Source organism: Micromys minutus (assembly GCF_963924665.1).
Source record: "Micromys minutus genome assembly, chromosome: 15".
NCBI lineage: Eukaryota > Metazoa > Chordata > Mammalia > Rodentia > Muridae > Micromys > Micromys minutus.
Genome location: NC_137984.1, coordinates 9366196 through 9392574, shown reverse-complemented (window position 1 = coordinate 9392574; position 26379 = coordinate 9366196). Strand labels below are relative to the sequence as shown.

At 36.9% G+C, this 26379-nt stretch overlaps 1 protein-coding gene across 1 annotated transcript in view; it reads left to right on the top strand.

Annotated features, from left to right (window-relative positions):
- Positions 1–25269, top strand: part of CLVS2 (clavesin 2) — a gene marked incomplete at both ends in the record, with an annotated part of 73367 nt that extends 48098 nt beyond the window's left edge. The window contains 3 exons of the mRNA XM_080929476.1: positions 5826–5936; positions 14215–14435; positions 25182–25269. Of these exons, the coding sequence (XP_080785602.1) occupies positions 5826–5936; positions 14215–14435; positions 25182–25269 (420 nt within the window). The remainder of the gene's footprint in view (positions 1–5825; positions 5937–14214; positions 14436–25181) is intronic.
- Positions 25270–26379: the final 1110 nt, after the last annotated feature.

Genomic DNA, 26379 nt, shown 5'->3' with positions numbered 1-26379 from the left:
GTCTTTCATAGGGCCGTCATGATAGGTTTCTTTTTGTGAGTGCTTTATAACCTCAATATTGGTGTCAGACCTTTGGTCCTCCCCTTCAGCTAGATCTGTATCTGGACCTTCTATTCCTCAGGCTCATCCACATTTCCATCTCAGTAGTTCTTTCCTACAGAAACAATTATGGGTCAGATTTTTCACTGGGGGATTAGCAACCCCATTCCTCTCTTAATGCCTTGTCTTTCTGCTGAAGGTGAGCTCTACAACTTTCCTCTCCACACTGTAGGGCATTCCGTCTAGGGTCTCTCCTTTGAGTCTGAGGGTCTCTCACCTCCCAGGTCTCTGGTGCACTCTGGAGGGGCCTCTCATTCTCCCATCTCCCAAGATAGCCTGTTTCCATTGTTTTTCTGCTGGCCCTCAGGGCTTCAGTCCTTTCCCCCCACCCAATACAACCCAATCAAAAAATATGGTTTAGAACTAAACCAAGAATTCACAACAGAGGAATGCCAAATAGCTGAGAAGCACCTAAAGAAATGTTTGAAGCTCTTAGTGATCAGAGAAATGCAAATGAAAATGACCCTGAGATTCCACCTTACACCAATCAGAATGGCTAAGATAAAAACCTCAGGTGACAACACATGTTGGCAAGGATGTGCATTGTTGGTGACAATCATTCTGAAAATCAATTTGGAGGCTCCTCAGAAAATTAGAAATATATCTACGTAAATACACATCAATACCACTCTAGGGAATATACCCAATGGATGTCCCACCATGCCACAGGGGCACGTGTTCTACTGTGTTCATAGCAGCCTTATTTGTGATAGATAGAAGCTCCAAACAACCCAGATATTCCATGACAGAAGAATAGATACAGAAAATGTGGTTAATTTACACAGTGAAATACTACTCAGCCATCAAGAATGAGGATATCTTGAGTTTTGATGTTAAATGGATGGAATTAGAAAATATCATCCTGAGTGTGATAACTCAGACCCAAAAGTAAATGTATGGTATGTACTCACTAACATGTAGCCAAAAACTAAAAAGTACAGAATACCTAAGATACAGTTCATAGAACAACAACAACAACAAAATGTTAATAAGGTGAAGGTCCCAAGTAAGGATTCCTCAGTTCCACTTGGAAGACAGAAGAAAGTAACCACAAGTGGGAAGAGAGTGAGAGACATGGGAGAAAAGGAGATGGGGGTGGGGAGCATCTCTCTCTCTCTCTCACACACACACACACACACACACACACATATATATATATATATATATATATATATATATATATATCAGTCATTTTGTTTTTAAATGTTAAGAACATGAGTGGTGTTTTAAATAGTATTTAAAATAGTCATCATTATTTAAAAACATGTATCATATTTATAACAAAAAGATCATAAAGGTATGATCCAATGATTTGTATCCTAGTAAAATTTTAAGAGTAGATGTATGAGCCATGCTTATTGGTACATGCCTATAATACCAGCTACGTGGGAGACTGATGAAATAGTGCAAGTTCAAGTTTCCCTGCATTACAGAGTGAGGTCAAGGGCAGTTTAGGCAATTTAGACAGACTTTGCCTCAAAATTAAAGACACAAGTAATGTGTGTGAGCAGGGGAGTCATGTGAAAAGTGTCATAGGGAGGAAAGGAAGAAGTGAAACATTATAAAACTATTTTAATAAAAATTATTAATGTAAAACAAGGCTGCAGGAACTTAGGTAAGTGCTATACTGCTTGTCTATCAGAAACAATTTTGTATATTCAACTATCAGGTCTATAAAACATAAAGTATGAAATGTGTAATCACTGGGTATTGATTGCTATAGTTTAAAAGTACGTGTATTGCTTTGTTGCACACAGTGTTTGAAGTACTTCAAATTGCTTCAAAAACATGGAAAAAAACATATATAGAAATGATATAATTATGAATAGGTGAATTACAGATACAATTTCTGACTAGTAAGGAAACTTTTCTAAAACTACACCTTTGCGACATGAACCCTACACTTAAGAAATGGTTCTAGAACTATGGATTTTATTCTTTAAGGTGGTTCATTTCTAGCTGAATAACTACACATATTCGACTACATTAGAAACTATGTTATTCTTTTATACTTTGCAAGATTATGAACAATATCACAGTTTTATGTTTTGAAAAATTAATTTACAAATTTCAGTGACACCATAATAGTTAAAAATCTCTATCTGTGGTACATGTGAGAAAAATAGGGAAATTTTACATATGAGCAATTTATGACATGCACATTATTACATATATGTTCTACTCAATAGCAAAGTCTGGAGAGCTGGATATATATATATATATATATATATATTTATATATATATTTATATATAAATATATATATATATATATGAATATATATATATATATATATATATATATATATATATATATATATATATATATATATATATATATATATATATATATATATATATATATAACGGAGGCTTTGGTTTTGATCCATCTTCATCTTGTGATTGTTTGTAATAGATTGAAGGAAACATATGCTGAATACCAGAGTTACTGCTAAATCTATCATTTGCCCAAGAAGGATATTTGCTTGAGTATCATGCTAGCACAGGCAGGGAGAAATCCTAATGTCAGTGGGATGTTGGTGGGTTATTCTCTGTTCTCTCCGGCATTGAGCCAATACATTCTGTGCATCATGCACTAAGTGCTCTGCCCAAGAGAATGCAAAAATGAATGGAAACCGTGTGGCCAGTGGGAACTCTTAGAAGGTAGAACTCACAATTTTTCTTCAACCTATCTTCATCAAACTGTCCCTAATTTCATTGCATTTTTTTAATATTTCTGTTTGCAGGGTAGAGTTGTGATTGACTCATGATCAGTGATAGGCACCTTGTATGTTATGCAGTATTCTGTAGTGGTATTCTGGACTGACAGGGTGCTTTTATAACACATTATAGAATAACTTCAGATGTGCTTTTCTTTAGATAAAGTGGACTTGATATGTGGTAGTCTTTCATCTACAAGATATGCTCAGTAAATAATAAAAATTTGAAATTATCATTTTTTATTAAGTGCTGCTGCTTACAGAAAATAAAACGGGGTTTAGAAAAGACAAATTACTTAGGTTTGTTAAGCCGTACCTATCAGAGTGCGTTTCATTTGATGATGTTTTGGAACACATTTACAAAGTGTAGGGAATATAAAAATGAGTGTGGCACACTTGGGCTCAATTTCATGAACTAAGACCCCATTTTTTCAAAGTAGTTTAAAAAGTATGTTCATTTACAGGTTATAAGTACTTAAAATTAAATAAAAAAAAAAGCTGAATCAATGGAGATCTTAGGCATGTTCTACAAAGCTTTGGATTTGAGCTCTCACCCCTGTGGCTAAGATTCAGAGGCAAATAAACTGCTATAATCATATTTATGGCTGTTGGCCTGAAAGCCTCTTGTCTTCTAAGTGCCATCTACAAAGGGGAAAGGGGGAAATGTCTAGATCCTAACTGCTACAATGTGTATGTGCTTGTACATGGTGATGCCAAGTGGGTGACTGGATATGGAGCCAGGGTCTCTCTTGGTTGTTGTGTTCTGAAAGAAAGCTTCAGTTGGCCAGGTAACCATCATGGAAACTGCCCTACCATTTCTATATGTGGTTGAAAATTAATAGAAATCAATATTAGTAGTGGTGATGTTTATAGCCTCCTCAACTGAACAGGGCAATAACGATGGACTCAGACAAACATAGACAAATTAATTTTAAGATACATTGAAGGTGGTTAGCATCTTATACCTTGTAGAAACCAAAGCAAATCTTATCTTGATGAAGGCACTGTCAAGCCAGTTTCTAGGTCCTTGATAATTGATGTGAACAAATGAGGCCAAGATTAACAGAGGGCCAAGGGGGGAAAAACAGTAAAGACAGCAAATTATTTACATTCCCAAGATCTCAAAGATATAATATTGTTCTCCACTCTTTTATTATTAGTGATGAAAATAACCATTATGAATGGAGACAAATAATCTAGCAATTAATATTTGTATGTGCATCGATTTTATTTCTACTAGATTTGTAAAATTATAGGTTATATATAGTATACAAGCTATATCAAATAACTGGAACTGGCACATATTTCTGGAGGAAGTGGGAGTTTAAATTGATCCAGTCACCAGTCACTCTTGCTAGTTTTGTAAGCATGAGGAGCATGCCCTTAGGGAAGCAGCATCGATGCTGGAAAAACTGCATCACCACACCCTTGAATGAGCAGGCAAATCATACCTTGAGAACTGCAATGTGGGATGTGGCAAACACAGAGAAGACATGAAAACAATGTACATGGGTTAGGGGAGAAAAGTCAGTTACCATCTACCATGATATAGTGATAATAGTCATTGTTGATGCTGGACTAGAGTGTCAAATGTAATTCACCCTCAAATGTAGTGAACCTCAGAATTGATGCTATGTGACAATACAGACACACACACACACACACACACACACACACACACACACACGCACACACACACACACAATTATGTTGTTATCTATTTAGATCAGAAAATCTTACTCAGAAGCTTAAATTACAAATACTAATAACATTATATTTCCCCCTCATTATGACCTTCACCTAATATTTTCTCCTTCTCGTGTTCCAAAAAAGATAGGAAAATTTCAATTGTGGTGCTACTTGAATGACAAGTCTAGTTAGAGGAGTTATGTTGCCGCTTTTCCCCATATGTTTATGCGTGAAGCTGACTTATTTTGAGTTTCAGTGTAGCAGAAGAGAGATATCTGGCCCTTTGGAACAGAATCCTCAGTATATTCAACCAGGTGTGGAGTCTGAGTCTTCTGGGTTAGGAATCCCTCCATTCTAGGCACTGGGTCACAGGTAGGCGGAGCAGACCTCTCTTCATCACTCTTGGCTCCAACTGACCCAAAGATATTTTGCCTAGAATTAGGCTTTACTAGTATCTCACTTTCCTCCCTTGGAGTGAGCTCAGGTTCATGTTGATGCTCATTTAACCTGCTGAATGATCCAGAAGTTTCCTGTACCACAACCCTGGGCTTTCCTTTTTGCCTAAATATTATTCCTTTCTAATATTTAAATAAGGAAAATAAGGAAAGGTGAATGTTCATAGTAAAGTACAGAAATAATAGCAGGACAATAAGGAATGATTTTAATGTAACCCAATATTTGTTTTAATTTAATTTTTAAATTTTGGTGTACAAGCTCAGAGTTGTGGTAATTGCTTATTTCTTTCCACCACGTTAGTTCCTATGTCTGTCCTCGTGCTGTCAGATGACCTTATCCTTCCCACTGGGTCATCTTCTTGAGTTCTTTATTTATTGTGTGGTCAGAGGTAGGTGGGTTCATCACAGTGTAAGTTTGGAAGTCACAGGACAACCTGTGTATTTCTCCATATATCATATATAGATCTCAGGAATTAAACTTGAATTCGAGGCTTATTAGACATTAAGTAAAATGTATAAAAATATATGTATAAATAATTTAAATAGATCGTTTACTCAACTTGGATCTAGTACCTAAAACCTTTCCTAATATGTTATTTTCTGTGTTTGTGTGATGGTAATAACTTAGAATTTAGCAAGCTTAAAATATACAGACTGAAAAATGATGAAGTTCTTTTTGCAACATGCTCTTTGGAAAGATTTGATTTACACCACATTGCTTTAATGTCTTATGAGACTCTTACTGAGGTAAGGCTTGGTCCCTTTCTTTAGCAAACGATTAATGCATTTGAATGACATGTAATATCTCCTGAACCATCCAGTGTAGAAAAGCTTGTCCTAACATCTATACCTTTCTTGTCGTAGGACAGCTTCCCTGCAAGATTTGGAGGAATTCATTTTGTCAACCAACCTTGGTATATCCATGCCCTGTACACTGTGATCCGCCCATTCCTGAAAGAGAAGACTCGGAAAAGGGTACTTTGTTTATTTGTTTTAAAATCTCAGCTCTGTCCTCACCACATTCATACATGGTTGTGTTTTGTTTTGTTTTAATGTCAGCTAGGATAAAATTTCTTTTTTTTCTTTCATGTTAATATTTATCATAGAGGACAATTTTAAATTCTTATAGAGTCCATAAGCTCTCTAAATTCTTAGTAATTTCTCAGAGATGAAATATGTGAAAATAAATTTACCCACTTTTTCACAAAATAATGAAATGGCAGTAGCTTCGGTAAAATGATAATCTCAGTGTAAATCTCAAAAACTCTGCTGTATTATTTTATTACTGTTGGTATTCTTAGTTTTCAAGTAAGGTTTAAATGTAAATCATTATTTTAATCTACTGACAAATGAGTGCTTGTTTTAGAATATTTATTAAAATGAAGTAAATTTTGCAGACTGATATATTTCTATAATGACAGACATGATAAATAACTTTAATACTCATTTAAAACATGTAGTATTAGCATTCTAGTACACTGAGTGGCATTTTTATTGAACACAGAATTTGAAAATGTATTTAACTGTACAAAATTTATTTATCCACTTAACAGCTGTGTAAAATAAATTTAAAACATTGTTTAACTATGTATTTAAACATATATACATTGTAAACAATTCAAATGAGGACAAACATAGGTGTCCTCTTTAAAAATTAGTGTTTCTTTGTGGTGCAAACAAACACCACAATTCTTTTTATTTGTAGCTATATATATATATATATATATATATATATATATATATATATATATATATATATATATCATTAGCTGGAGTCATCATCTTATCTTCCTTATCTATCTGTATCTTGGATAACTTATACCCACAGATCAAGCTATTCCTAGTACTTCTTTGCAAGGCTCTGATTACTGATTTTATGCTGAATTCTGAAAAGTAAATTTAGTAAACATGCTCTCCTATTTCTGAGCTGAGGAAGGAAGTTTGAGAATTGATACACAACCTGTTTCCTTATAGAAGCAGATGGCAGAATGTCAAACCAGTGTATGCCTTCAAAGCTTCCGGTTCTGTTTACCTTCCTGTGCTAATCATCATGAAACCATGACACTGTATAGTGTCCTCACTCTAAACCTATGTGAAAGACAACAGCAATAGAATCTCAATGGCTAAGCACTCCATGTCTTCCAGTCTTGCAAAGTCCTCATTCCAAACATGAAAGTGCAATAATTATGTGTTCACATCAAGCATTAGTGTGCAGAGGGTTGACAGTGTGTGGATTTGTTAAAAGTATTTCAGTACTTCAGGAGAAAGAACTTTGCAAGCAACTGTAATTTATACCGAGTTATTCCTACCACTAAGTATGAAATTATACATATTTTAGAATCTAAAAGTACATGGAAGTGCTTTCCACATGCACCTTCTAGCTTTGTTTAATGAAGTGGCAATCAGGTTATCCCAAACATCTGCTGGGGATTTTAGCACAAATTCCACTTGTGTATTCACTCCTGCTGTCGCACGCCCCACATCCCGCCGGCAGAAATGGCATGCAACAACAGGATTCTTCTGCGAACAACCTTTACTGTACAACACTCTGAGCAGGCAGACCACGTGGAAGGAAAATGCACTGCTTATATATGCCCAGGAGACTCCTGTAGCTACCTGATTGGTGCGCCCTCCAGTAGCTCATTAGTATGCCCCGAGAGTGGGCTGTGACATCTGTGGCACATGCGCACTATGTCTCTTGTGCTGGGCAACAGCTCTGTTTGCTGAGTCATCGGCTGGAAGCCGGCGCCATGTTTGGGTGCGGCACAAACGGCTCTCAACATCCTGCCATGTGCATTCTGTGTGTTTTATTTAACACTTTCAACAAGTCTGCAGGGTAAGACTCTTATTTTATAGGTTGGAAAGGAGACTTGTAAGATTAAATACTTTGCTGTATATTGCTACTTGTAGAACATCTAGAGGTTCAGGATTACATGGGAAAAATATTAGAAAAGGGATAGAAATGACATAAGTCTTAGGGCAGTGTGTGTCCAAGATACTGAACAAAATCAAAGAGAGTAGAAAATTTGGAGAACTAACTATGGGGAAAAGTAGTAAGGGACAAAATCAAAGAAAATAGGGTTTACTAGATCCTATGTGGGTTAGTAAGTATTTGGGTGTTTAATCAGTCTCACTGTTACATGAGATAACATAATCCTGCTCTCTTAAGTGCATTGCTAACATGTGGCTTGGAAATTTCATATAAAATGAGTAAAGATTAAATTCCATTAATTTCTACCATATAAGTTAAAGTTGTATAAATTAATATGCATGACAAATATATTTCATTCTTAATATAATTAAAAGCAACACCTTGTCAAAATACTCCTCAAGCACATTGCACAGCTCATGGTATAAATACATGTTCTGTAAATCTGCTGAAAGGAAACCTAAGGAGTGTTGGGAATCTTTTTCCATAGACCCAGGTATGCAAGAGACTATGGGATGGTTTCATTTCTTAAATCAAGGTAGATGTGATCATGACCAAAAGGTGAGATTTCTGTGCTTGATCTTAGGAAGTCCCTCCTCATAATTTCACCAATGCCTGGGATTTTCATATGAAGCTTGTCATCTATCGAACCCACTTATAAAATATTTATGGTTCAATGCTGTGTTAGTCCTGGAGTTAAGGTCTTTTTCTATTTTGTTCCTTATCACCAGCAATATAAAGCCATTGTTGCTTATTCTGAAAAGCAGGGACTCAGCTTCAATTCGTTACTCCATTGCAGCCTTACAATGCAGGAATTAAGGCCTTGGTTTCATCAAGGTTAAATACTGAAGTTGGACTGGGTATGGTAACATTTGCCTGTAATTCCATTACATAGGAGGCCAAGGAAAGCAGATTCCTGTGAGTTCAAGGGTAGTGTGGTCATCATAATGACCATATCAAGGTTCAAGCATGTCAGGCTGTATAGTAAGACCCTGTCTTAAAAAATATTGGAATAATCAGCAAAGGAGATTAAAGAAGACTACATAACGATGGAAGAAAAAAAACTCTGCTAGAAAGTTGTAGAATCTATGCCGTTCTGCTGAGGCTCAAGAATAAATGAGGCAAGAACTGGATATTGAGTTCATCTGAGTGAGCAAAAAATGACAGCAGGTAATATTATGTTGTGTTAAGAGATTGGGTAGATATGGATTGGCTCATGAAAAACAGGAGGAGAGTATTTATACAATGATTTGAACCAACTTTTCTGCTGAGTTCTGCTGTCAATTAAAAATTGAAGCTACAGAAAAAAAGAGCTGAGAGAGTTTTTATGTCTATTTCCAGGAAATTGAAGACAGAAAGTTTTATTTTCCTTGGATGGGAAAAAGAGGCTAAGGATTTAATATCAGTAAAACAAGAGATAATTGTTAGAAAATAAATCTGAGTGGAGGAAAAACAATGTGTTTTGTTTTGCCAGTGGGGTAGTTGGTCTTCCTGCAGTTGATATTTTCTAGAGTTAAGGTGGAGCACATGGCCACAGATGCTGGTGGGTGGATCGCAGCAGGCTACTCTATTTCCTCAGTGAGAGTGGAATCAAATCCAGTGCTGAAAGTGATGTGGAGGAAAGAGCTAACAAGGTTCCAAAATGTACTTACTGCGCTCAGGATTGATTTGACCACAGCACCTTCATGAATTAATAGAAGGTTCTGATAATGCATACGATGATTTCAAAATTAAATAGATGATACAAAGTAAAGTATTTAGAAGCATGTTTTCTACAGAAAGTATTTCTGACTTAAAAATATTGTTGTGTGTATATATACACATCCGTGAGAAGGTCTTGTGTTTTAAATTAACAATGAGGTATACCATGAGGCAGATAGCATCTTTTACTACTGCAATAGCCTATTTAGAAATCTGCTCTGTACACTTTGGTCATGTTTACCTCCTATTTGTTTTTAATCTTCCATAGTTGTGAAAAATAATAGTATATTGAAGGATGTTTCCTCTCTCTGAGTTTACCTAATGAAATGGAAACATTTTGCTATATATTCAGTTATGTGGAGTCTAAAATATGAATGTGGCTAGCCTGTTCATCTTCAATCTAAAGTATAAAATTAAATTACTTATAAGCTATATCCTTAAAAATAATATAGAAGTTTTTTTCTTTTATTTTTAAACTCAAGATTTTATGCCCCTCCCATTCTGCCCTTCGACTGTTCCACATCCCATGCCTTCATCGGTTTTCTTTATTGTTTTTTCTTCCACTTTTAGGTCTTGGACTCCTTTATGCAATCTCTTTGCCTGTTTGGTTGTGTTTTCTGTATTTCCTTAAGGGATTTTTGTCCTCTTTAAGGGTTTCTACCTTTTTACCTGTGTTTTCCTGTATTTTTTTCAGTGAGTTGATTATATCCTCTTTAAAGGACTCTATTATCTTCATGGGGTAGAATTGTAGGACAGCTTCCTGATTTTTAGGTGTTTTGGTATGTTCAGGGCTTGCTGTGGTGAGAGAATTTGTTTCTGATGATACTCACATATATTGGCTTCTGTTGTTTATGGTCTTGTACGTCTGGTTTTCCCTGACCTTTACTGGTCTAGGTGACTCTATGTGGAGTCTGCCTTTTTTTCCCTGGCCTTGGTTGCCACAGGTCTCCTGGTAGGCCTGTGGCTCTGGCTGTAGCAGATCTCCTGTGGGGCCTTCCAACTGTGGGATCTTCAGAGGGTTAGACAAGCTGCTGACTTGTTGCCATGGCTACAGCAGATCTCCTGGGAGGCCTGCAGATTGTTGGGTCTACAGAGTCAAGCTGTTGTCCTGTGTGAAGCTGTTCTGCAGGGAGACCTATAGACTGCTGTTTCTATTTCCCTGTTTGCAGTTGATCTTCAGTGAGGATTTTACTCTTTTGGGTCAATTGCTCTATATATCACAGAGCCCCTAAAAAGTCTTCAGACTGTAGAGTTAGTTGCTCAGTTGCCCTGTATCCAGAGGAACTCCTGGAGTGCCTTTAAGCTGTGGTGTCCTTCTGGGTTGTCTCAAGTTGTGCTGTCAAATGCTTTGAGTGCAGAAGATCTGATATGCCTCAGAATATAGCATCTTCCTAGGGAGCAGACTAGCTAGCAGTCATTCCTAATGGAAAGAACAAGAGGAAGTGATGTGATATTTGGCAGGTTAGTTGGGGGTGGTGGGGAGCATGGGGAGATGGTGGGTCCTGCAGTCTACTGACTCCATGTGGCAGCTGTGTGACTTTGGCATGGTTCTTAGTGCAGGGGATCCTATGGTATGCCTCAGGATACAGCCTCTTTCAGGGCACAGACTGGCCCAGCAGGGAGGACCAGGCAGGAGGGCAATATTATTGAAATTTGTGTATGATGGCATTGATGCTTTTTTTTTTCTTTTTGAGCCATAGATCTATACTTTTGGTATTGTAGAGATGAAAATGAAAAAAAAAAGCCAGATACACTTTAAAAATGATCAGATTGGGAACAGAAGGCACATAACTGATGATGAAAACTTGATTAGAAAGGAAGAATTGCCAGTCTCATACATTTTAACTTTCTAAATTTAATTTTGAAAATTTCATACAATAAATGCATAATGAAATATATGCCCATGTATGCATTTATACTGCATTCTGATAACTGTCACCCATCTTCTCTTGTCTCTTTCTACTCTATCTCCCCAAACATCACTGCCCCATTCACTGAGTCTAACCAAAGTCTTCTATGTGACCATTGTAGCCTGTGTTCTTATAAGTGGGCATAACATTGTAGAAGATGATTAATCCCGTAAGAATCACTGTCCAGTAGTTCAGCATAGAAGGACAGGATCATGTGCACACCCTTCACTCTATGATTACCTGTTGGTAGATCCACTCTTATGTAAAGCTGTTGCAATGCAACTGCAGGTACTGTGAGATCACATGATTACAGTGAGTGACAGTTCCTCATCATCCCATTTCTCCCCACACTCCACTCTTCGTGAGGATGTCCCTGGAGCCTTACTGAGGACAGATCAGGCAATCCTCAGTTGTATATGTCAGGGTGGCCCCTTATCAGCTGCTGTATGCTTCCCAGTTGGTGGCTCAATGTCTCAGAGATCTCAGAAGTTTGGGTTAGTTGAGACAGCTGGTTTTCCTATGGGGTCACCCTCCTCCACATGTTTTTCTAGCCTTTTTTTAATTCAACCACAGGGATCTCCTACTTTAGTCCACTATTTGGTATAAGGTTCTGCTTTTGTCTCAGTAGCTGCTTGTTGGACCTCTTAGAGGTCCATGCTAGGATGTTGTCTGTAAGCACAGAATAACTTCAGTAATAGTGTCAGGCCTTTAAGCCTTCCCTTGAGCTAGATCCCACTTTCAACCGGTCATGGGACCTTCTTCTCCTCAGGCTCTTCTCCATTTTCATGTCCTTGCAGTTCTTTTAGACAGGATCAATTTTGGGTCAGAGTTTTTGACTATAGGATTGTAATCCCATCCCTCCACTCAATGTCCTGTCTTTCTACTGAAGGTGAACTCTACAAATTCCTTCTCCCCACTGTTGGACATTTTATTTAAGGTCCCTTCCTTTGAGTCCTGAGTACTTCTTACCTCCCAGGTCTCGGTTGCATTCTAGAGATCTCTGATCTCTAGAGGTTGCCTGTTCTTATATTTTGCTGACCCTCAGGGCTTCACTCTTGTTACTCTCCCCCATATACCAATACCTGATCTTGTTTCCTTTTTCCCTTCCCTGTCCCCTCTCTTATCCAGGTCCCTCCCTCTCTCTGTACCCCATAATGGCTTTTTTTCCTCTTTCATGTGATACTGAGGCATTATCTCCTGGGTCCTTCAGCTTTTTGGCATTCTTGAGTTCTGTGGATTGTATGCTGGGTAATCTGTACTTTTTGCTTAATATCCACTTATCAGTAAGTACATACCATACATCTTTTGAGTCTGAATTACCTCACTCAGGATGATATTTTTGAGTTTCACCTATTTGTCTGCAAAACTCATGATGTCCTCATTCTTAATAGTTGACTAATATTTCACTGTGTAAATGAACCATTCTTCAATGGAGGGAGATCTGGGATGTCTCCTTTTATACCTATACACTGAGGCATTTCTCAGCCATGACTTTTAACCTTGTTTACAAAGGAGACATCATGAATTTCTTCTGCTCTAAGAACAAATGGATGCCTTCATAATAGTTGTACCCATACTTTACAAGTGGACAAATCTTACCTGGCAGGTAAGTGGCAGGTTGGTGCTGCAGTTAATAGGATAGTAGCCAGGTAAGATGGCTGATGCCTGGTCTTCCCAAACAGTATCCACAGCCCCTTCAGAATCTATAAAATTCAGCCAATGGGTAGGAAGCTTCCAGCTCAGCTCCAGCTAGCCATATTTTAAAGACATTTCTAATAAAGATATGTATTATTAACTACTGCAAAATGTTTTATATTCACTGGTATAATCTCATTTCTTGGAAAGGTTTGTTATATCAACATGTTAATGAATGATGTTTTAATATTTATGATGGTAAAAATAGAAATATTTAAATGATTATTAATAAAACAATAAAAAACTGGTAACAGTTGATGAAGATAGCAAATTATTAATATTGTGACTTGAATTAATTTTTATCTTATAAAAATACTCTGTTGACAATAATACAAACGATTTAAGTATACTTATATGTTTCCCTTTTAATTTATTGTTCTAATTTTCATTGGGACAATGAATATATAGATCTCTATGATACAGGGTGTTAGCCATTATGCAGATCATAATCTTCTGTTGGGCTGGGCCTCACTCTGCTCTTTCTTATGAGGATGCTAATTTGATTCTTTATGGCATCCACTTCAAAGTATGAAACAACAATAGAGGAGCTACAATATTCCTATTATTATTGACAAGAGAAAATGGATATGGAGGCAGCTTTTGGCTTTGATAATTTGGATGGATCTGGCACTGATAATTCACTCATGAGAAAAGGCTGACTAAGAAGCACCCATATGAATATGACCGTAGTGAACAGCCAACACCATGATGATGTGGAGCTCAGCCTTTGCTCATGGCCCTATCAAAGAAGCAGAAAATCAACTTTGTGGTTCTAAGTCTTTGGCCCACTGATTATCTGTCCATCCAAACTCATTATTGCCCCTTAGAACCTTTATATGAAATGCTAAATGATGGTGCAGTATTGTCTCTTAAAAGAATAGAGGAGAGACTTAAAGATAGTAAGAGCCATATAAGCTTCTTACATTTGTTTTTCTAACTTCACCCATTCCCCATTGTCTTTGGATTGTATTTAGTATTTTTCTCTGTTTCCTCCCTGACTCTCACCTTGCATTTCTAGATATTTTTGCATGGTAACAACTTGAACAGTCTACACCAACTAATTCATCCTGAGATCCTACCTTCTGAATTTGGAGGAATGTTGCCCCCTTATGACATGGGGACATGGGCACGAACCCTGCTAGACCATGAGTATGATGATGACAGTGAATACAACGTGGATTCCTATAGCATGCCTGTGAAGGAAGTGGACAAGGAACTCTCCCCCAAATCCATGAAGAGGTATGCTATGGACAGACCAGGAAGGGCAAGGCTGCTTGGAGAAGGCAGGCTGAGTTTAATTTGTTCTCCCCACCATAAATGATTTCCTTTCTGATAGCATTTTAAAGTCTTGTAGTAACAATGATATTGTTCTTAGTACATATAATACCAATTAATAACTTAGAAAATGTCATAATAATTACAAAGACACACAACACATAACACAGACATGCACAGATACACACACAGACAATTTCAAACACTACACTCAAACTTGTACTACCTGTTCAGTATCTCTGCCCAGTCTTTTTAAAAATAGTCATTTTGTGTGCCAAGCTCTGTGTCCTTTATAGGTTTAATCATCAAAAGGTTAACTGCTGAGATAGAGTCTATCTTCCGTTTTGCCTCATAATGTTTTATGCCTGTTTCCTTCCATTAGTGGGTGGGAGAATGGCAGACACATGCTGCATAGTTAACTCTCCCTCTGCTTCCTGTAGCAAACAATATGACCGATTCCCAGGCATCTCCAGACCTCAGGAGAATACAACAAAAAGATGATAGCAGATAACTCAGTCTAATCTGTATTTATAGAAGCGTGTGATTCCCAGATACCTCAAGAAAGACACAGTTCACTTGTCACGCTACAGCCCGGCATGCACCCTTTTCTCACGAAATATTGGTGCTTCTTTGATTATGGTTTTGATTCAGGTGGTTTCAAGAAGAGACTCTTCTCCTCCCTTCTGTTATGTCTCTGACTGTATTTTCTGTTTGTTTCTCTGTCTTTGTCCTTCTGTCTCTGTTTCTGTCTCTCCTCATATTGCTCTGTGTTATGTGTATATGTGCACAAGACTATATTTGTGTGACGATGATAATGATGATTATGATGATGATGATGATGTTTTGCTCACTACAGGCAACTGAACATCTCCTGGGAGTAAAAGTAAAGAAATGGGATATTTCCCTGCAATCATTTTCTCTAGTGTTAAACATGTTTGTCTCTATGCCAACTTTAGGCTTCTGAGCTCCTTTCTGTTGGCATCTGTATAGAATAGGTATCAGCAACATAAAGATTCATTAACCTCCTGAATTATTGTTTGATAGTTCAGTTCACTACTGAGGTGCACTTAAAATCAGCAAATGTGTAACTAAAACTTTGCATTTCTCCAGCTCTAGCAGTCTCTAAAATTAAAATCCATAAAATTAATTGCCATTGGATAACTGTCACCTAGGAAAAGCAAATCTCCTGGAACTTGCCATTATATTCTAGCATTTAGTATAAAAAGACTCATGAGTGTGCCTCTTTTAAATTAATATATTTAGTTCTAACAAAAGTTGTGAAAAATATTCTCACTGTTTCATCACAGTCACTGTGATTGTGTATTTGTGTGTGTGTGTGTGTGTGTGTGTGTGTGTGTATGTGTGTGTGTAATGGGGTTCATCTGGAGACTTTCAGACAGTTTAATGAAAGCCTGTATACCTTATGACAGTATGATTTGACTATTTGCAAGTGAGCTATATAAAATCTATGAGGCCTTTTCCCAATCTGTACATTGCTGTTTTGTCCTTATGACAATGTCTTTTGCCTTATTGAAGCTTTTCAATTTTATGAGATCTCATTTGTCTATATTTGATCTTAGAGCCTGGTGCTGTCGATTCTTGAACTTAGAGCATAAGCCATTGGTGTTCTGTTCAGGAAATTTTCCCCTGTGCTGAAGTGTTGAAGACTCTTTCCCACTTTTTCTTCTATTAGATTCATTGTATCTGGTTTTATGTGGAGGTCCTTGATCCACTTGGACTTGAGCAATGTACAAGGAGATAAGAACAGATGAATATACATTCTTCTACATGCTGGCCACCACTTGAGCCAGCACCATTGGTTGAATATGCTCTTTTTTTCTACTGGATATTTTTGGCTTCTTTGTCAAAGATCAGGTGACCATAGGTATATAGGTTTAATTGTGGGTCCTCAATTCTCTTCCATTGGTCTACCTACCTGCCTTTGTATCAATACCATGGACTTTTTAATCATAATTGCCCTGTAATAGAGCTTGAGGTCTGGGATGGTGATTTCCCCAGAAGTTCTCTTGTTGTTCAGAATACTTTTCACTATCCTTGTTTTTTTTTTTCTTTTTTTTGTTTTTTTGTTTTTGTTTTTGTTTTTTTTGTTTTTTTTTTTGTTTCTGTTTTTGATCAAAATGAATACGAAAATTGCTCTCACTACCCCTGTGAGGAAGTGAGTCGAAATTTTAATGGAGATTGCATTGAATCTGATTATTTCTTTTTTGTGAGATGACCATTTTTAATGTGTTAATACTGTAGATCCTGAGCATGAGAGACCATTCCATCTTCTGAGGTCTCTTTCAATATCTTTCTTCAGAGACTTGAAGTTCTTGCTTACAGATCTTTCACTTATTGATTAGAGTCACACCAATATATTTTATATTATATGTGACTATTGTGAAGGGTGTTGTTTTTCTAATTTCTTTCTCAGCCTGTTTTACTGATCCTATATCCAATAGAGGATATATATATCCAATATATACAAGTATTCAAAAAGTTAGACTCCAGAGAACCAAATAACTAGATTAAAAATATGGTACAGAACTAAACATAAATTCTCAACTGATGAATCCCCACTGTCCAACTAAAGAAATGTTCAGCATCCTTAGCCATCAGGGAATACAAATAAAAACAACACCGAGATTCCACCCCACATCCATAAAAATGGCTAAGATAAAAAACTCAGAATGACAGCAGATGCTGGCAAAGATGTGGAGAAAGAAGAACATTCCTCCATTTCTGGTGGGATTACAAGCTAGTACAACCACTTTCGAAATTAGTCCATCATTTTCTCAGAAAATTGGACATAGTACTACCTGGGGGACCAGCTATACCACTCCTGGGCATATACCCCAAAGATGTTCCAACATATAACACGGACACATGCTCTACCTTGTTCATAGCAGCTTTATTTATAAGAGCCAGAAGCTAGAAACAAACCTGCTGTCCCTCAGCAATGAAATGAACACAGAAAATGTGATACATACATACAATATTGTACTAATTAGCTATTAAAAATAATGACTTCATGAAATTCACAGGCAAATGGAGGGAACTAGAAGATATCATCCTGGGTGAAATAACCCAGTCACAAAAGAACACATATGTTATGTACTTACTGATAAGTGGATATTAGGGGAAAAAAGCTCTGAATACAACTCACAGACCATGTGAAGCTCAAGAAGAAGGGAAACCAAAGTATGGATGTTTCAGTTCTACCTTGAAGGGTGAACAGAATAATCATGTGAGGTAGATGGATGGCGGGATTTGGATGGGAATGAGGAGTGGGATAGAAAACTGGGTAGAATCACATGTGGGAAGAGATGATGGAGATGTACAGTGTCAGGAAATTAAACAGAGGTGTGTAGCAGTAGGAGATGGGGAACTAAGTTACTATTAGAAAGTCCCAGACCCATGTGAGAGGCATTCTTGACAAAATAGGAATAATATTAGCTGAAATATCAAAAAAAGGAAGTGAGGACCTGTAGAGATCATATCTAGAAGTTATGCACAGTCCCTGTTTAAGGAAAAGAGATATCCACCAATCTTCAAAATATTAATCCAGAATTGATCTTATATAAAGTTTCTAAACCTGAACACTATTGCTAATGTCAAGAAGTGCTTGCTGACTGGAGCCTGATATAGCTGTCTCCTGAGAGGCTCTTCTAGTGCCTGACAAATACAGATGGAGATGCTCTCAGCCAATCATGGGACAAATCACAGGGAGTTCAATGTCAGAGGTAGGGGAAGGGCTAAGAAGCTGTAAGTGTTTTCAGCCCCATAGGAATAGCAACATCATTAACTGACCAGATGCTCTCAGAGCTTCCAAGGACTAAACCAACTAAAGAGTACACATGGAGGGACCCATGTCTTCAGATTCACATGTAGTAGAGGATTGTCTTATTTGGCATTAATACAAGAGGAAGCCCTTTGTTCTGTGAAAGCTCAATGTCCCACTGTAAGAGAATGCTAGGGCAGTGAGGCAGGAGTGGGTAGGTAGGTAGGTGGTGGAGCATGCCATAGAAGCAGAGCGGAGGGGCGTGGAAGAGGGGATTTGTGGACAAGAAACTTGGAAAGGGGGAATAACATTTGAAATGCAAATTAAAATAATTGATGAAAAATAAAAATAAATATATAAATAAATAAAGCTTAGGAGACAGGTATCTGTTATGGCTATAGTTTTCTCTCTAAGCATTTGACAAAGTTATTCCTCCTGTAACAGTGTCATCAATCCAGTCCCATCAAGAGCACACATTTCTCTCTTCAGTCTAGCTCTACCTGTCACTCACAGTGTTCCTCTTTTTTTTTCTCTAGAATTTTCTAATTATCTTAAAAATTTTTTCAAGACAAGATTTTCTCTGTAGCTCTAATATTCCAGAACTTTCTCTCCATATCAGGCTGGCCCCAGACTCACATAGACCCACTTGCCTCTGTCTCCCAAGCTCTGGGATTAAAGGTGTGTACCAGTACTACCTAGCTATTAATTGCCCTTTGAAATTCAATCTTTGCCTTGTTCCTAACCCTACCTGTAATGGCTTAAGATGGGACACAGAGGTGTAAATATTTTAAAGACTGATGGTCTCAGGACTGGCTTTAAAAACTGATTGCCTCTGGCCTTCTCTTATCTAACTCCATTGAATGCTTGCTGGTAACTTTTTAAACATATTCTTAAAACTTCCTCCCATATTTTTTGTGGTTAAAATCCTCTGGTTTGGGTTATTAATACCTGTTACATAGCAGCAGGGAATTAAGGGGGAAATTGCTTGCACTACTTTCTCTGGCCAGGCAGCCAGAAGCCTATCTGGATAGTCTAGTTAACTCTTTGTGAATGAGAGGGGAAGAAAAGGGAGAGAACCAAAATCTTTTCTGCAGGAAAATATGTATAGAAACATACATTCATACAACCACATTGTGGCTGGTCTGAACTATCTCAATCAACTCCACAAGCTTCCATGCATGCTTTCATACATATGCATATGGCTACACATGTACATATATATATATATATATATATATATATATATATATATATATATATATATATATATATACATATATATATGGGTAGGTGGTTCGTTGGATGGAATAATGGATGGATGGATGGATGGGTGGGTGGGTGGGTGGATGTATGGATGTATGATGGATGGATGGATGGATGGATGGTGCATAGCTCCCCAGGACAAACCTTTCAACAAACCAACTTTATTTGCTTTCACTGACCTTTTTATACTATCTTACACAAAATGTTCTTCAGAAAATTACCTCAGATTTAAAACGTTACCTAGAATGTGAGCCATAGATATTAAATTCAAACCAATGTTTCATTCTAATATTTTTAAGCAGCAATTTTGCCTTATTATAGTATGCACCTGTGGCTTTATCCTCCTACCTAGATGTTTTTTCCTTGGACACAAATTTTTCTCAAGGCTATTTCTTGGTGTGATTATGAAAGCTCATTTTGTTTCTTATGAAGCCTTTATTTACTATTATGAGGAGTGAGCATATTGTATACTTGATTCTAACTTTATTACATCTTTCTAGCAAAGCAACTAAGACCATCATCTCTTAAAGCATTCTTCTTAAAATTATTTGAATTAAATCAGGAGTTCTATAGAATCATTAATATATCTAAACAACATTATTTCATGAAGGTTTATATTTAAGTTGATCTGCAGGAAATCTGATCAATAGTGTAAACAAATGCCCAGGGATTGTTACATTAGTTTAGTAATGACAGAAAAGTCATATCAGCTGCAAGAATCAATCTTGAGATCAAGTCTCTTTGGGACCTTGCCATTGAGCTCACGCATTGTGTACCATCCAACAGAGGTGGGGGTGGGGTAGGGGCACCTCCAAGAAGGCCTTAGCCTATCCTTAGTGGCTTTTGACAGTTTCCCTTCTGCCATTTGTAATCCATATGAAAATCCAAAAATCCTTTTAAAAATGTGATTTAAGTACTTATACAACTGCTAAATTTTAAATGACTGTGGATTATTTAATGAATCACCAACTCATTATGACTTTACAAGATATGGTATCATCTGGCCTTTCCCTCCTTGTTTCACAGCTTCTATTCTACCAATATCTTCTATTGAAAGAAGTCAAATCATTTTGTTGACTCACATTGATAGCCTTAAACTAGCAGCCTGTTAGTCTACTAGTTAACCTTCTAATTATATATTCTGCATTTATCCTTGTTTAGAGAACATAATCTTGATGGAGTAGCATGTCCTTGTTAGCCCTAATTTGAAGTAAGTTTGGATCCTGCTTCTCTAGTCCAATTAATTGGGGCATTTTCTTTTGGGACTTTCAGGAGGCTTTATCCTATCCATTACTCAAGCTGTGTTGTTGCTTTTGAAGTGAACTGAATGCAGTATTAAAGGTTATTGTTCTTTCAGGTATTTTTAAAATCTGGAAATGCTTTATAATCCTACTGGGGTTTTGTCTTGCTCTTTGAATTTGTCAGGGAGAAAACATGGTTCATTATAAACACTAAAAGTTCACTAGAGTGTGCCTGTCTTTAGTGCTTGAGACGTCATTTACCTTATACGCTGCAGGGTAGTGCCTGACAATATGCAGCGTGATTAATATACTTTTGTTGATTAATAAGTAACCTCCCAGGGACTGATATCATAAAGAAAATTGGCTCTTCCTTAGAACTCATCAACTGCAAATCCCAAATCTCAGTGAAAATCAGTTCCAAATCTCAGTGAAGATTTAATACTTCATGAATTGCCATTCTTTCTCCTTGTATAAAACTCAAGTACAAGTGAATCAAGAACCTCCACATAACAACAAAACTAAAACAAAAAAACTGATATACTGAATCTAATAGACAATAAAGTAGGAAACATCACTAAACACATTGGTGCAGGAGAAATTTTCCTGAAGAGAACATCAGTGGCTCATGCTCTAAGATCAACAATTGACATATGGGACCTCATAATACTAAAATGGTTCTATAAGGCAAAGGACACTGTCAGTAGGAAACAACATCAACTCATAGACTGGGAAAAGATCTTTACCAACCCTCCATCCCATATTCAAATTATACAAATAACACAAGAAGTTACACTCCAGAGTACCAAAGAACCCTATTTAAAAATGGTGTATGGAGTTAAAAAGAGAATTCGCAACTGAAGAATCTCAAATGACTGGGAACACCTAAAAAATAGTTTGACACCCTGAGTCATCAAGGAAATGTAAATCAAATTGACCCTAAGATTCCACTTCACACCCATCAAAATTGCAAAGATCAAAAACTCAGGTGACAGAAGATGCTGGCGAGGATGTGGATAAAGTGTAACACTCCTTTACTGTCGGAGGGATTGCAAGCTGGTACAACCACTCTAGAAATCAGTCTGGTGGTTCCTCAGAAAATTGTACATAAAACAAGATATATACACACACATATATATATATATATATATATATAGCACTATGTGGCATATACCCAAAAGATTCTCCAACAAATTACAAGGACAAGGACACATGTTTCACTATGTTTATTGCAGACTTATAGCTAGACACTGGAAACAATCCAGATGTCCCTCTAAAGAAGTATGGATTCAGAAAATGTGGTATGTTTATATGATGGAATACTACTCAGTTATTAAAAACAAAGACTTCATAAAATTTACAGGCAAGGAGATAGAACTAGATGATATCATCCTGAGTGAGGTCACCCAATCACAAAAGCACACACATGTATGTACTCACTGATGATTAGGAAAAATGTCAGAACATCCATGATACAACCCACAAAGCATCTTAAGTTTAAGAAGAAAAAAAGACAAAAGTGTGGATACTTCAATCTTATATAGAAGGTAGAAGAAAATAATTATGGGAGGTAGAAAGAGAAAAGGAGGAGGGCAAAAAAGAGAGAGCCAGATCAGTTATTGGAAGAGACAGGAGAGAAGTACAGTGGGATAGCCATTAAAAATTCCCAGACCCCAGGTGAGAGTCTCCCAGGACCCAAAAAATAGGACTTAAGCAAAAATACCCAACAAATTGGAAATACAGCCTGTAGAGACTGCTTCCAATAGACAGACATGGGCTCCAGTTGAGGGATAGAGCCACGACTCATCTAAAAAAATTTAACCCAGAATTGTTCCTGTCCAAAGGAAATACAGCAACATAAAAATGGAACAGAGACTGAAGGATGGGCCATCCAGAGACTGCCCCACCTAGGGATCCATCCTGTCTGCCGACTTCAAACCCTGTAACTATTGCTGATGCTACTAAGAGCTCCTTATTAGGAGCCTGGTATAGCTGTTTCTTGAGAGATTCTCTCAGCAACTTACCAATAGAGACGCGGATGTACTCAGCCAACCATCAGATTTTGCACGGGGGCCCCAATGGAGGGGTTAGGGGAATTACAGAAGGAACAGACTGATGCTGCAGCTCCATAGGGCGAGCAATAACAACTAACCAGACCTCCCAGAGTTCCCAGCGTCAAAACCACCATCCAAAGGGCATATGTAGAGGCACCCATGGCTCCAGTTACATATGTTACAGAGAATGGCCTTATCCGACATCAGTGAGAAGGGAGTCCCTTGGTCCTGAAGAGGATTGATTCTCCCATATAAGGGGATGCTAGAGAGGTAAAGTGGGAGTATGTGAGTGGATGGAGGAGCACCCACCCACATAGGGACATAGGGGATGTGGTGAGGGTGTATGGAATGTGGGAGTTTGTGGAAGGAAAGCCAGAAAAGGAGATATCACTTGAAATGTAAGTAAATAAAATTATTAATACAAAGAATACTTCCATTTTCATTTTGTTTTTTGAAACAATTGTTTACTAAATAAATTGAGTCTTTTTTGGTGAATCCTTAGTACTATAATTAGTTCCATTACATTCGTTTTTATTAGGAAGTACAATTGTAATTTAGCCGAGAGTCTTCCTTTTCAGGAGTTAATGACCTTTGCCAAGAGGCATATTGCTACAGCAAAAAGCAATTGGGTAGAATGCAGCAGTGTGGAATAAATTACTGGAGGGGGCTCTAAAATGGCATCTGCTCCTTAATGCCATAGCCATTAAAGTGGGTTCTTCCTGCGACTGTATTATCATGTCTCATTATTGCTCTCCTTCCCATTTTAATTCTCTTTCCTAATAATAATCTTGAAACATATTCCACATTACTAATAAAAGTACATACTTGTGTGTGTATGTATATATGAATCTATAATACATGTTTGTGCATATGTATATATACATATGCATATATGCATATATGTACATGTATACCTATACACATATAGCAGGATATATGCATATGAATGAATATGCATATCCACACTTATGTATGTTTATATGCATTTATGTATATGTGTAATGTGCATCTGTAATATACATATATTTGTATGTGTATGTTTGTATATGTGTATATGCATAGTATAATTATATAAGATATATATACATATATATATATATTTCAAATTCTGTGCTTTCCTTTTTTTAATCTGTTTTAAATTAATGTATTTATTTACACTCCAAAAGTTGCCTTCCTGAGGTCTTCCCTTCCATACCCCCTCCACCTACCTCTGAAATTGTATTCTTCACCTGTGCTAGAGTGCCTACCTCACCCCCACCAGTATTCCTCTTCCCCGGGGTATCATGTCTCCACAGAATTAAGCACATCCTTTCCCACTGAGGACATATAAGACACTTCTCTGCTACACATGTGCCCAGGACCATGAACCAGCCCATGAATGCTTCTTGTTTCTTTGGCTTAGTCTCTGGGAGCTCTGAGGGGTCCAGAGTAGTTGATGCTATTGTTCTTCCCACGGAGTTGAATTCTCCTTCAGCTTATTCATCCTTTTCTAGCTCTTCCATAGGGACTCCAACCTCAATCCAATGGCTGTCTGTAAGTATCTGCGTCTGTCTCAGTCAGTTGTTGGTAGACCCTCACTGTAAACATCCATGCCAGGCTCCTTTCTACACAAAGAATATGGCCTTAGTAATATTGTCAAGATTTTTGTACATACATGGGATGGATCTATTTCTTTCGAAAGTGGGCTGGTCAATAGGTTACTGGAGGCCTTTCCTTAAGTCTCTGCTCCATTTTTGTGTCTACATTTCTGTGTGTGCCCTGACCAAATAAACATTTTTACTTTAAAAATCTTTAACAATTTCTTGAAACATTCAAGCATATGGTTTCTTTTATTTGGATACTCTAGTGGGAATCATAACAAAATTGCATTGAAATTCTGATTTTGTTTTGTTGACACAGTAATTCAAATTAAGAGATGATAAAGAATTTAGTTGTAGATATTTGGATTTGTCTTATAGGGTGTTTTAAAGCAGGAATTAAGCTTATTACTAATGCCAAATGATCTTTCCATTATTTTCTTTTTCCATCCAGAAATAGTTTATCAGAAAATATCTATTGTATACTAAAAATTGTCAGTATTTCAAAGAGAATATTCTGGTTCAGTTGTGGGGAAAACATCCATCCTATTATACTCTGTATAGAATCCCTTGCTGCTCATAACCACAGAGCCCAGAGGGGATTATTTGTTCACTCTAATGCCAAACTCTACATGTATAAAAAAATCCATGGTTCATAAATCTCTTGATGCAGAAAAAGAAAATTCAGGGCCATAGAGGAAGCAGTGGTGAATTAAAAGGACAAAAACAGAAGAGAATATTTGTGGGTAAATACAGGAGCTGACTCATTGACCTTGGCTTTATTTATTTTTTTCCAGGTCACAGTCAGTAGTGGATCCTACTGCACTGAAACACATGGATAAAAGCGAGGAAGAAAACATGCAGCCTTTACTTTCTCTGGACTGAGAACTCCACTGCTAACAATGGACTAAAAATGGGAGGTCCTGTCTTTCAGCAACAGGGACAGTACTGTGGGATTTACCTGCTGGAAAACCTTCTTCATATTTATGTAGCATAATGCAAATGGCATCTGGCTTTCACCTTTGCCTAAACCATGGGTGCCCTGGGCTAGATTTTAAAAAGTCAATAATTTATTCTGTAAGTGCCAAGTTCTTTGTAAATAGAGTATAGTCTTCACATCTAGTTTGTAAATTTTGGTAGTAATTTGGGAAAGATTGACTCACTTGTTTGACTCAGTGATATGGGCTATAATACGAAGCTTACGGACATCAACCTTATAAAATTTAATTAAATGCATCCTGTTTCCTATGAAGCCATATATCTGCTATCATAGAAAATTGTTTTAATGTTTTTTTCTCAGAAACACTGTCAATATTCAAACATATTTATCTTGGTCACAGAAAGATCAATTATTCTCCCCCCAGAAATTGCTATGATTAACATTTTCCTGTTTAGTGATTTGGTTTTAGAGGAATTATTCTGGAAACTTCACTAGCTGCATTCTGAAGAAAAATAGTGGCTGATGAGCAGGGAAAGAAAATCAAACCTGAGCCCTTCTTTGTTGCTGGATTTTTCGTTGTTTGGTTTGAAGTTTCTCAAAATGTGTTTTGAAAATGTGTTTCCCCACTTAAAATGAGAAATTTTGAAAAAGAATTGGATTTTTTGTTTGTTTTTCTTTGTTTGTTTTGTGTAAATGCCTTTCTTGACAATGTTGTTTTAAATAAGTTCCCATTGTAAACCCTGTCTAATGTAATTTAGAATATATTTTCACCCAAGTTTTTTGACAAAGTAAATGAGAATTAGTTCCTGAATTATTTGACAGACAATTCTTAACACACAATTTACACTTATAAAAAAAAAATCTCATACAAATGGGAGCTAATTTTAGGTCATTGTGGATGTGTTGAAAATATAAATATTCCCATATTACATATATTATTATACTGAGTTCTAATAAATTCTTGTTATGACAGCCTTTGAGATGTCATGGAATATGACTTTTGGTAAAGTAAACAACAATGAGGCCATTTGACAGACTTCAGAACACCACTTTAA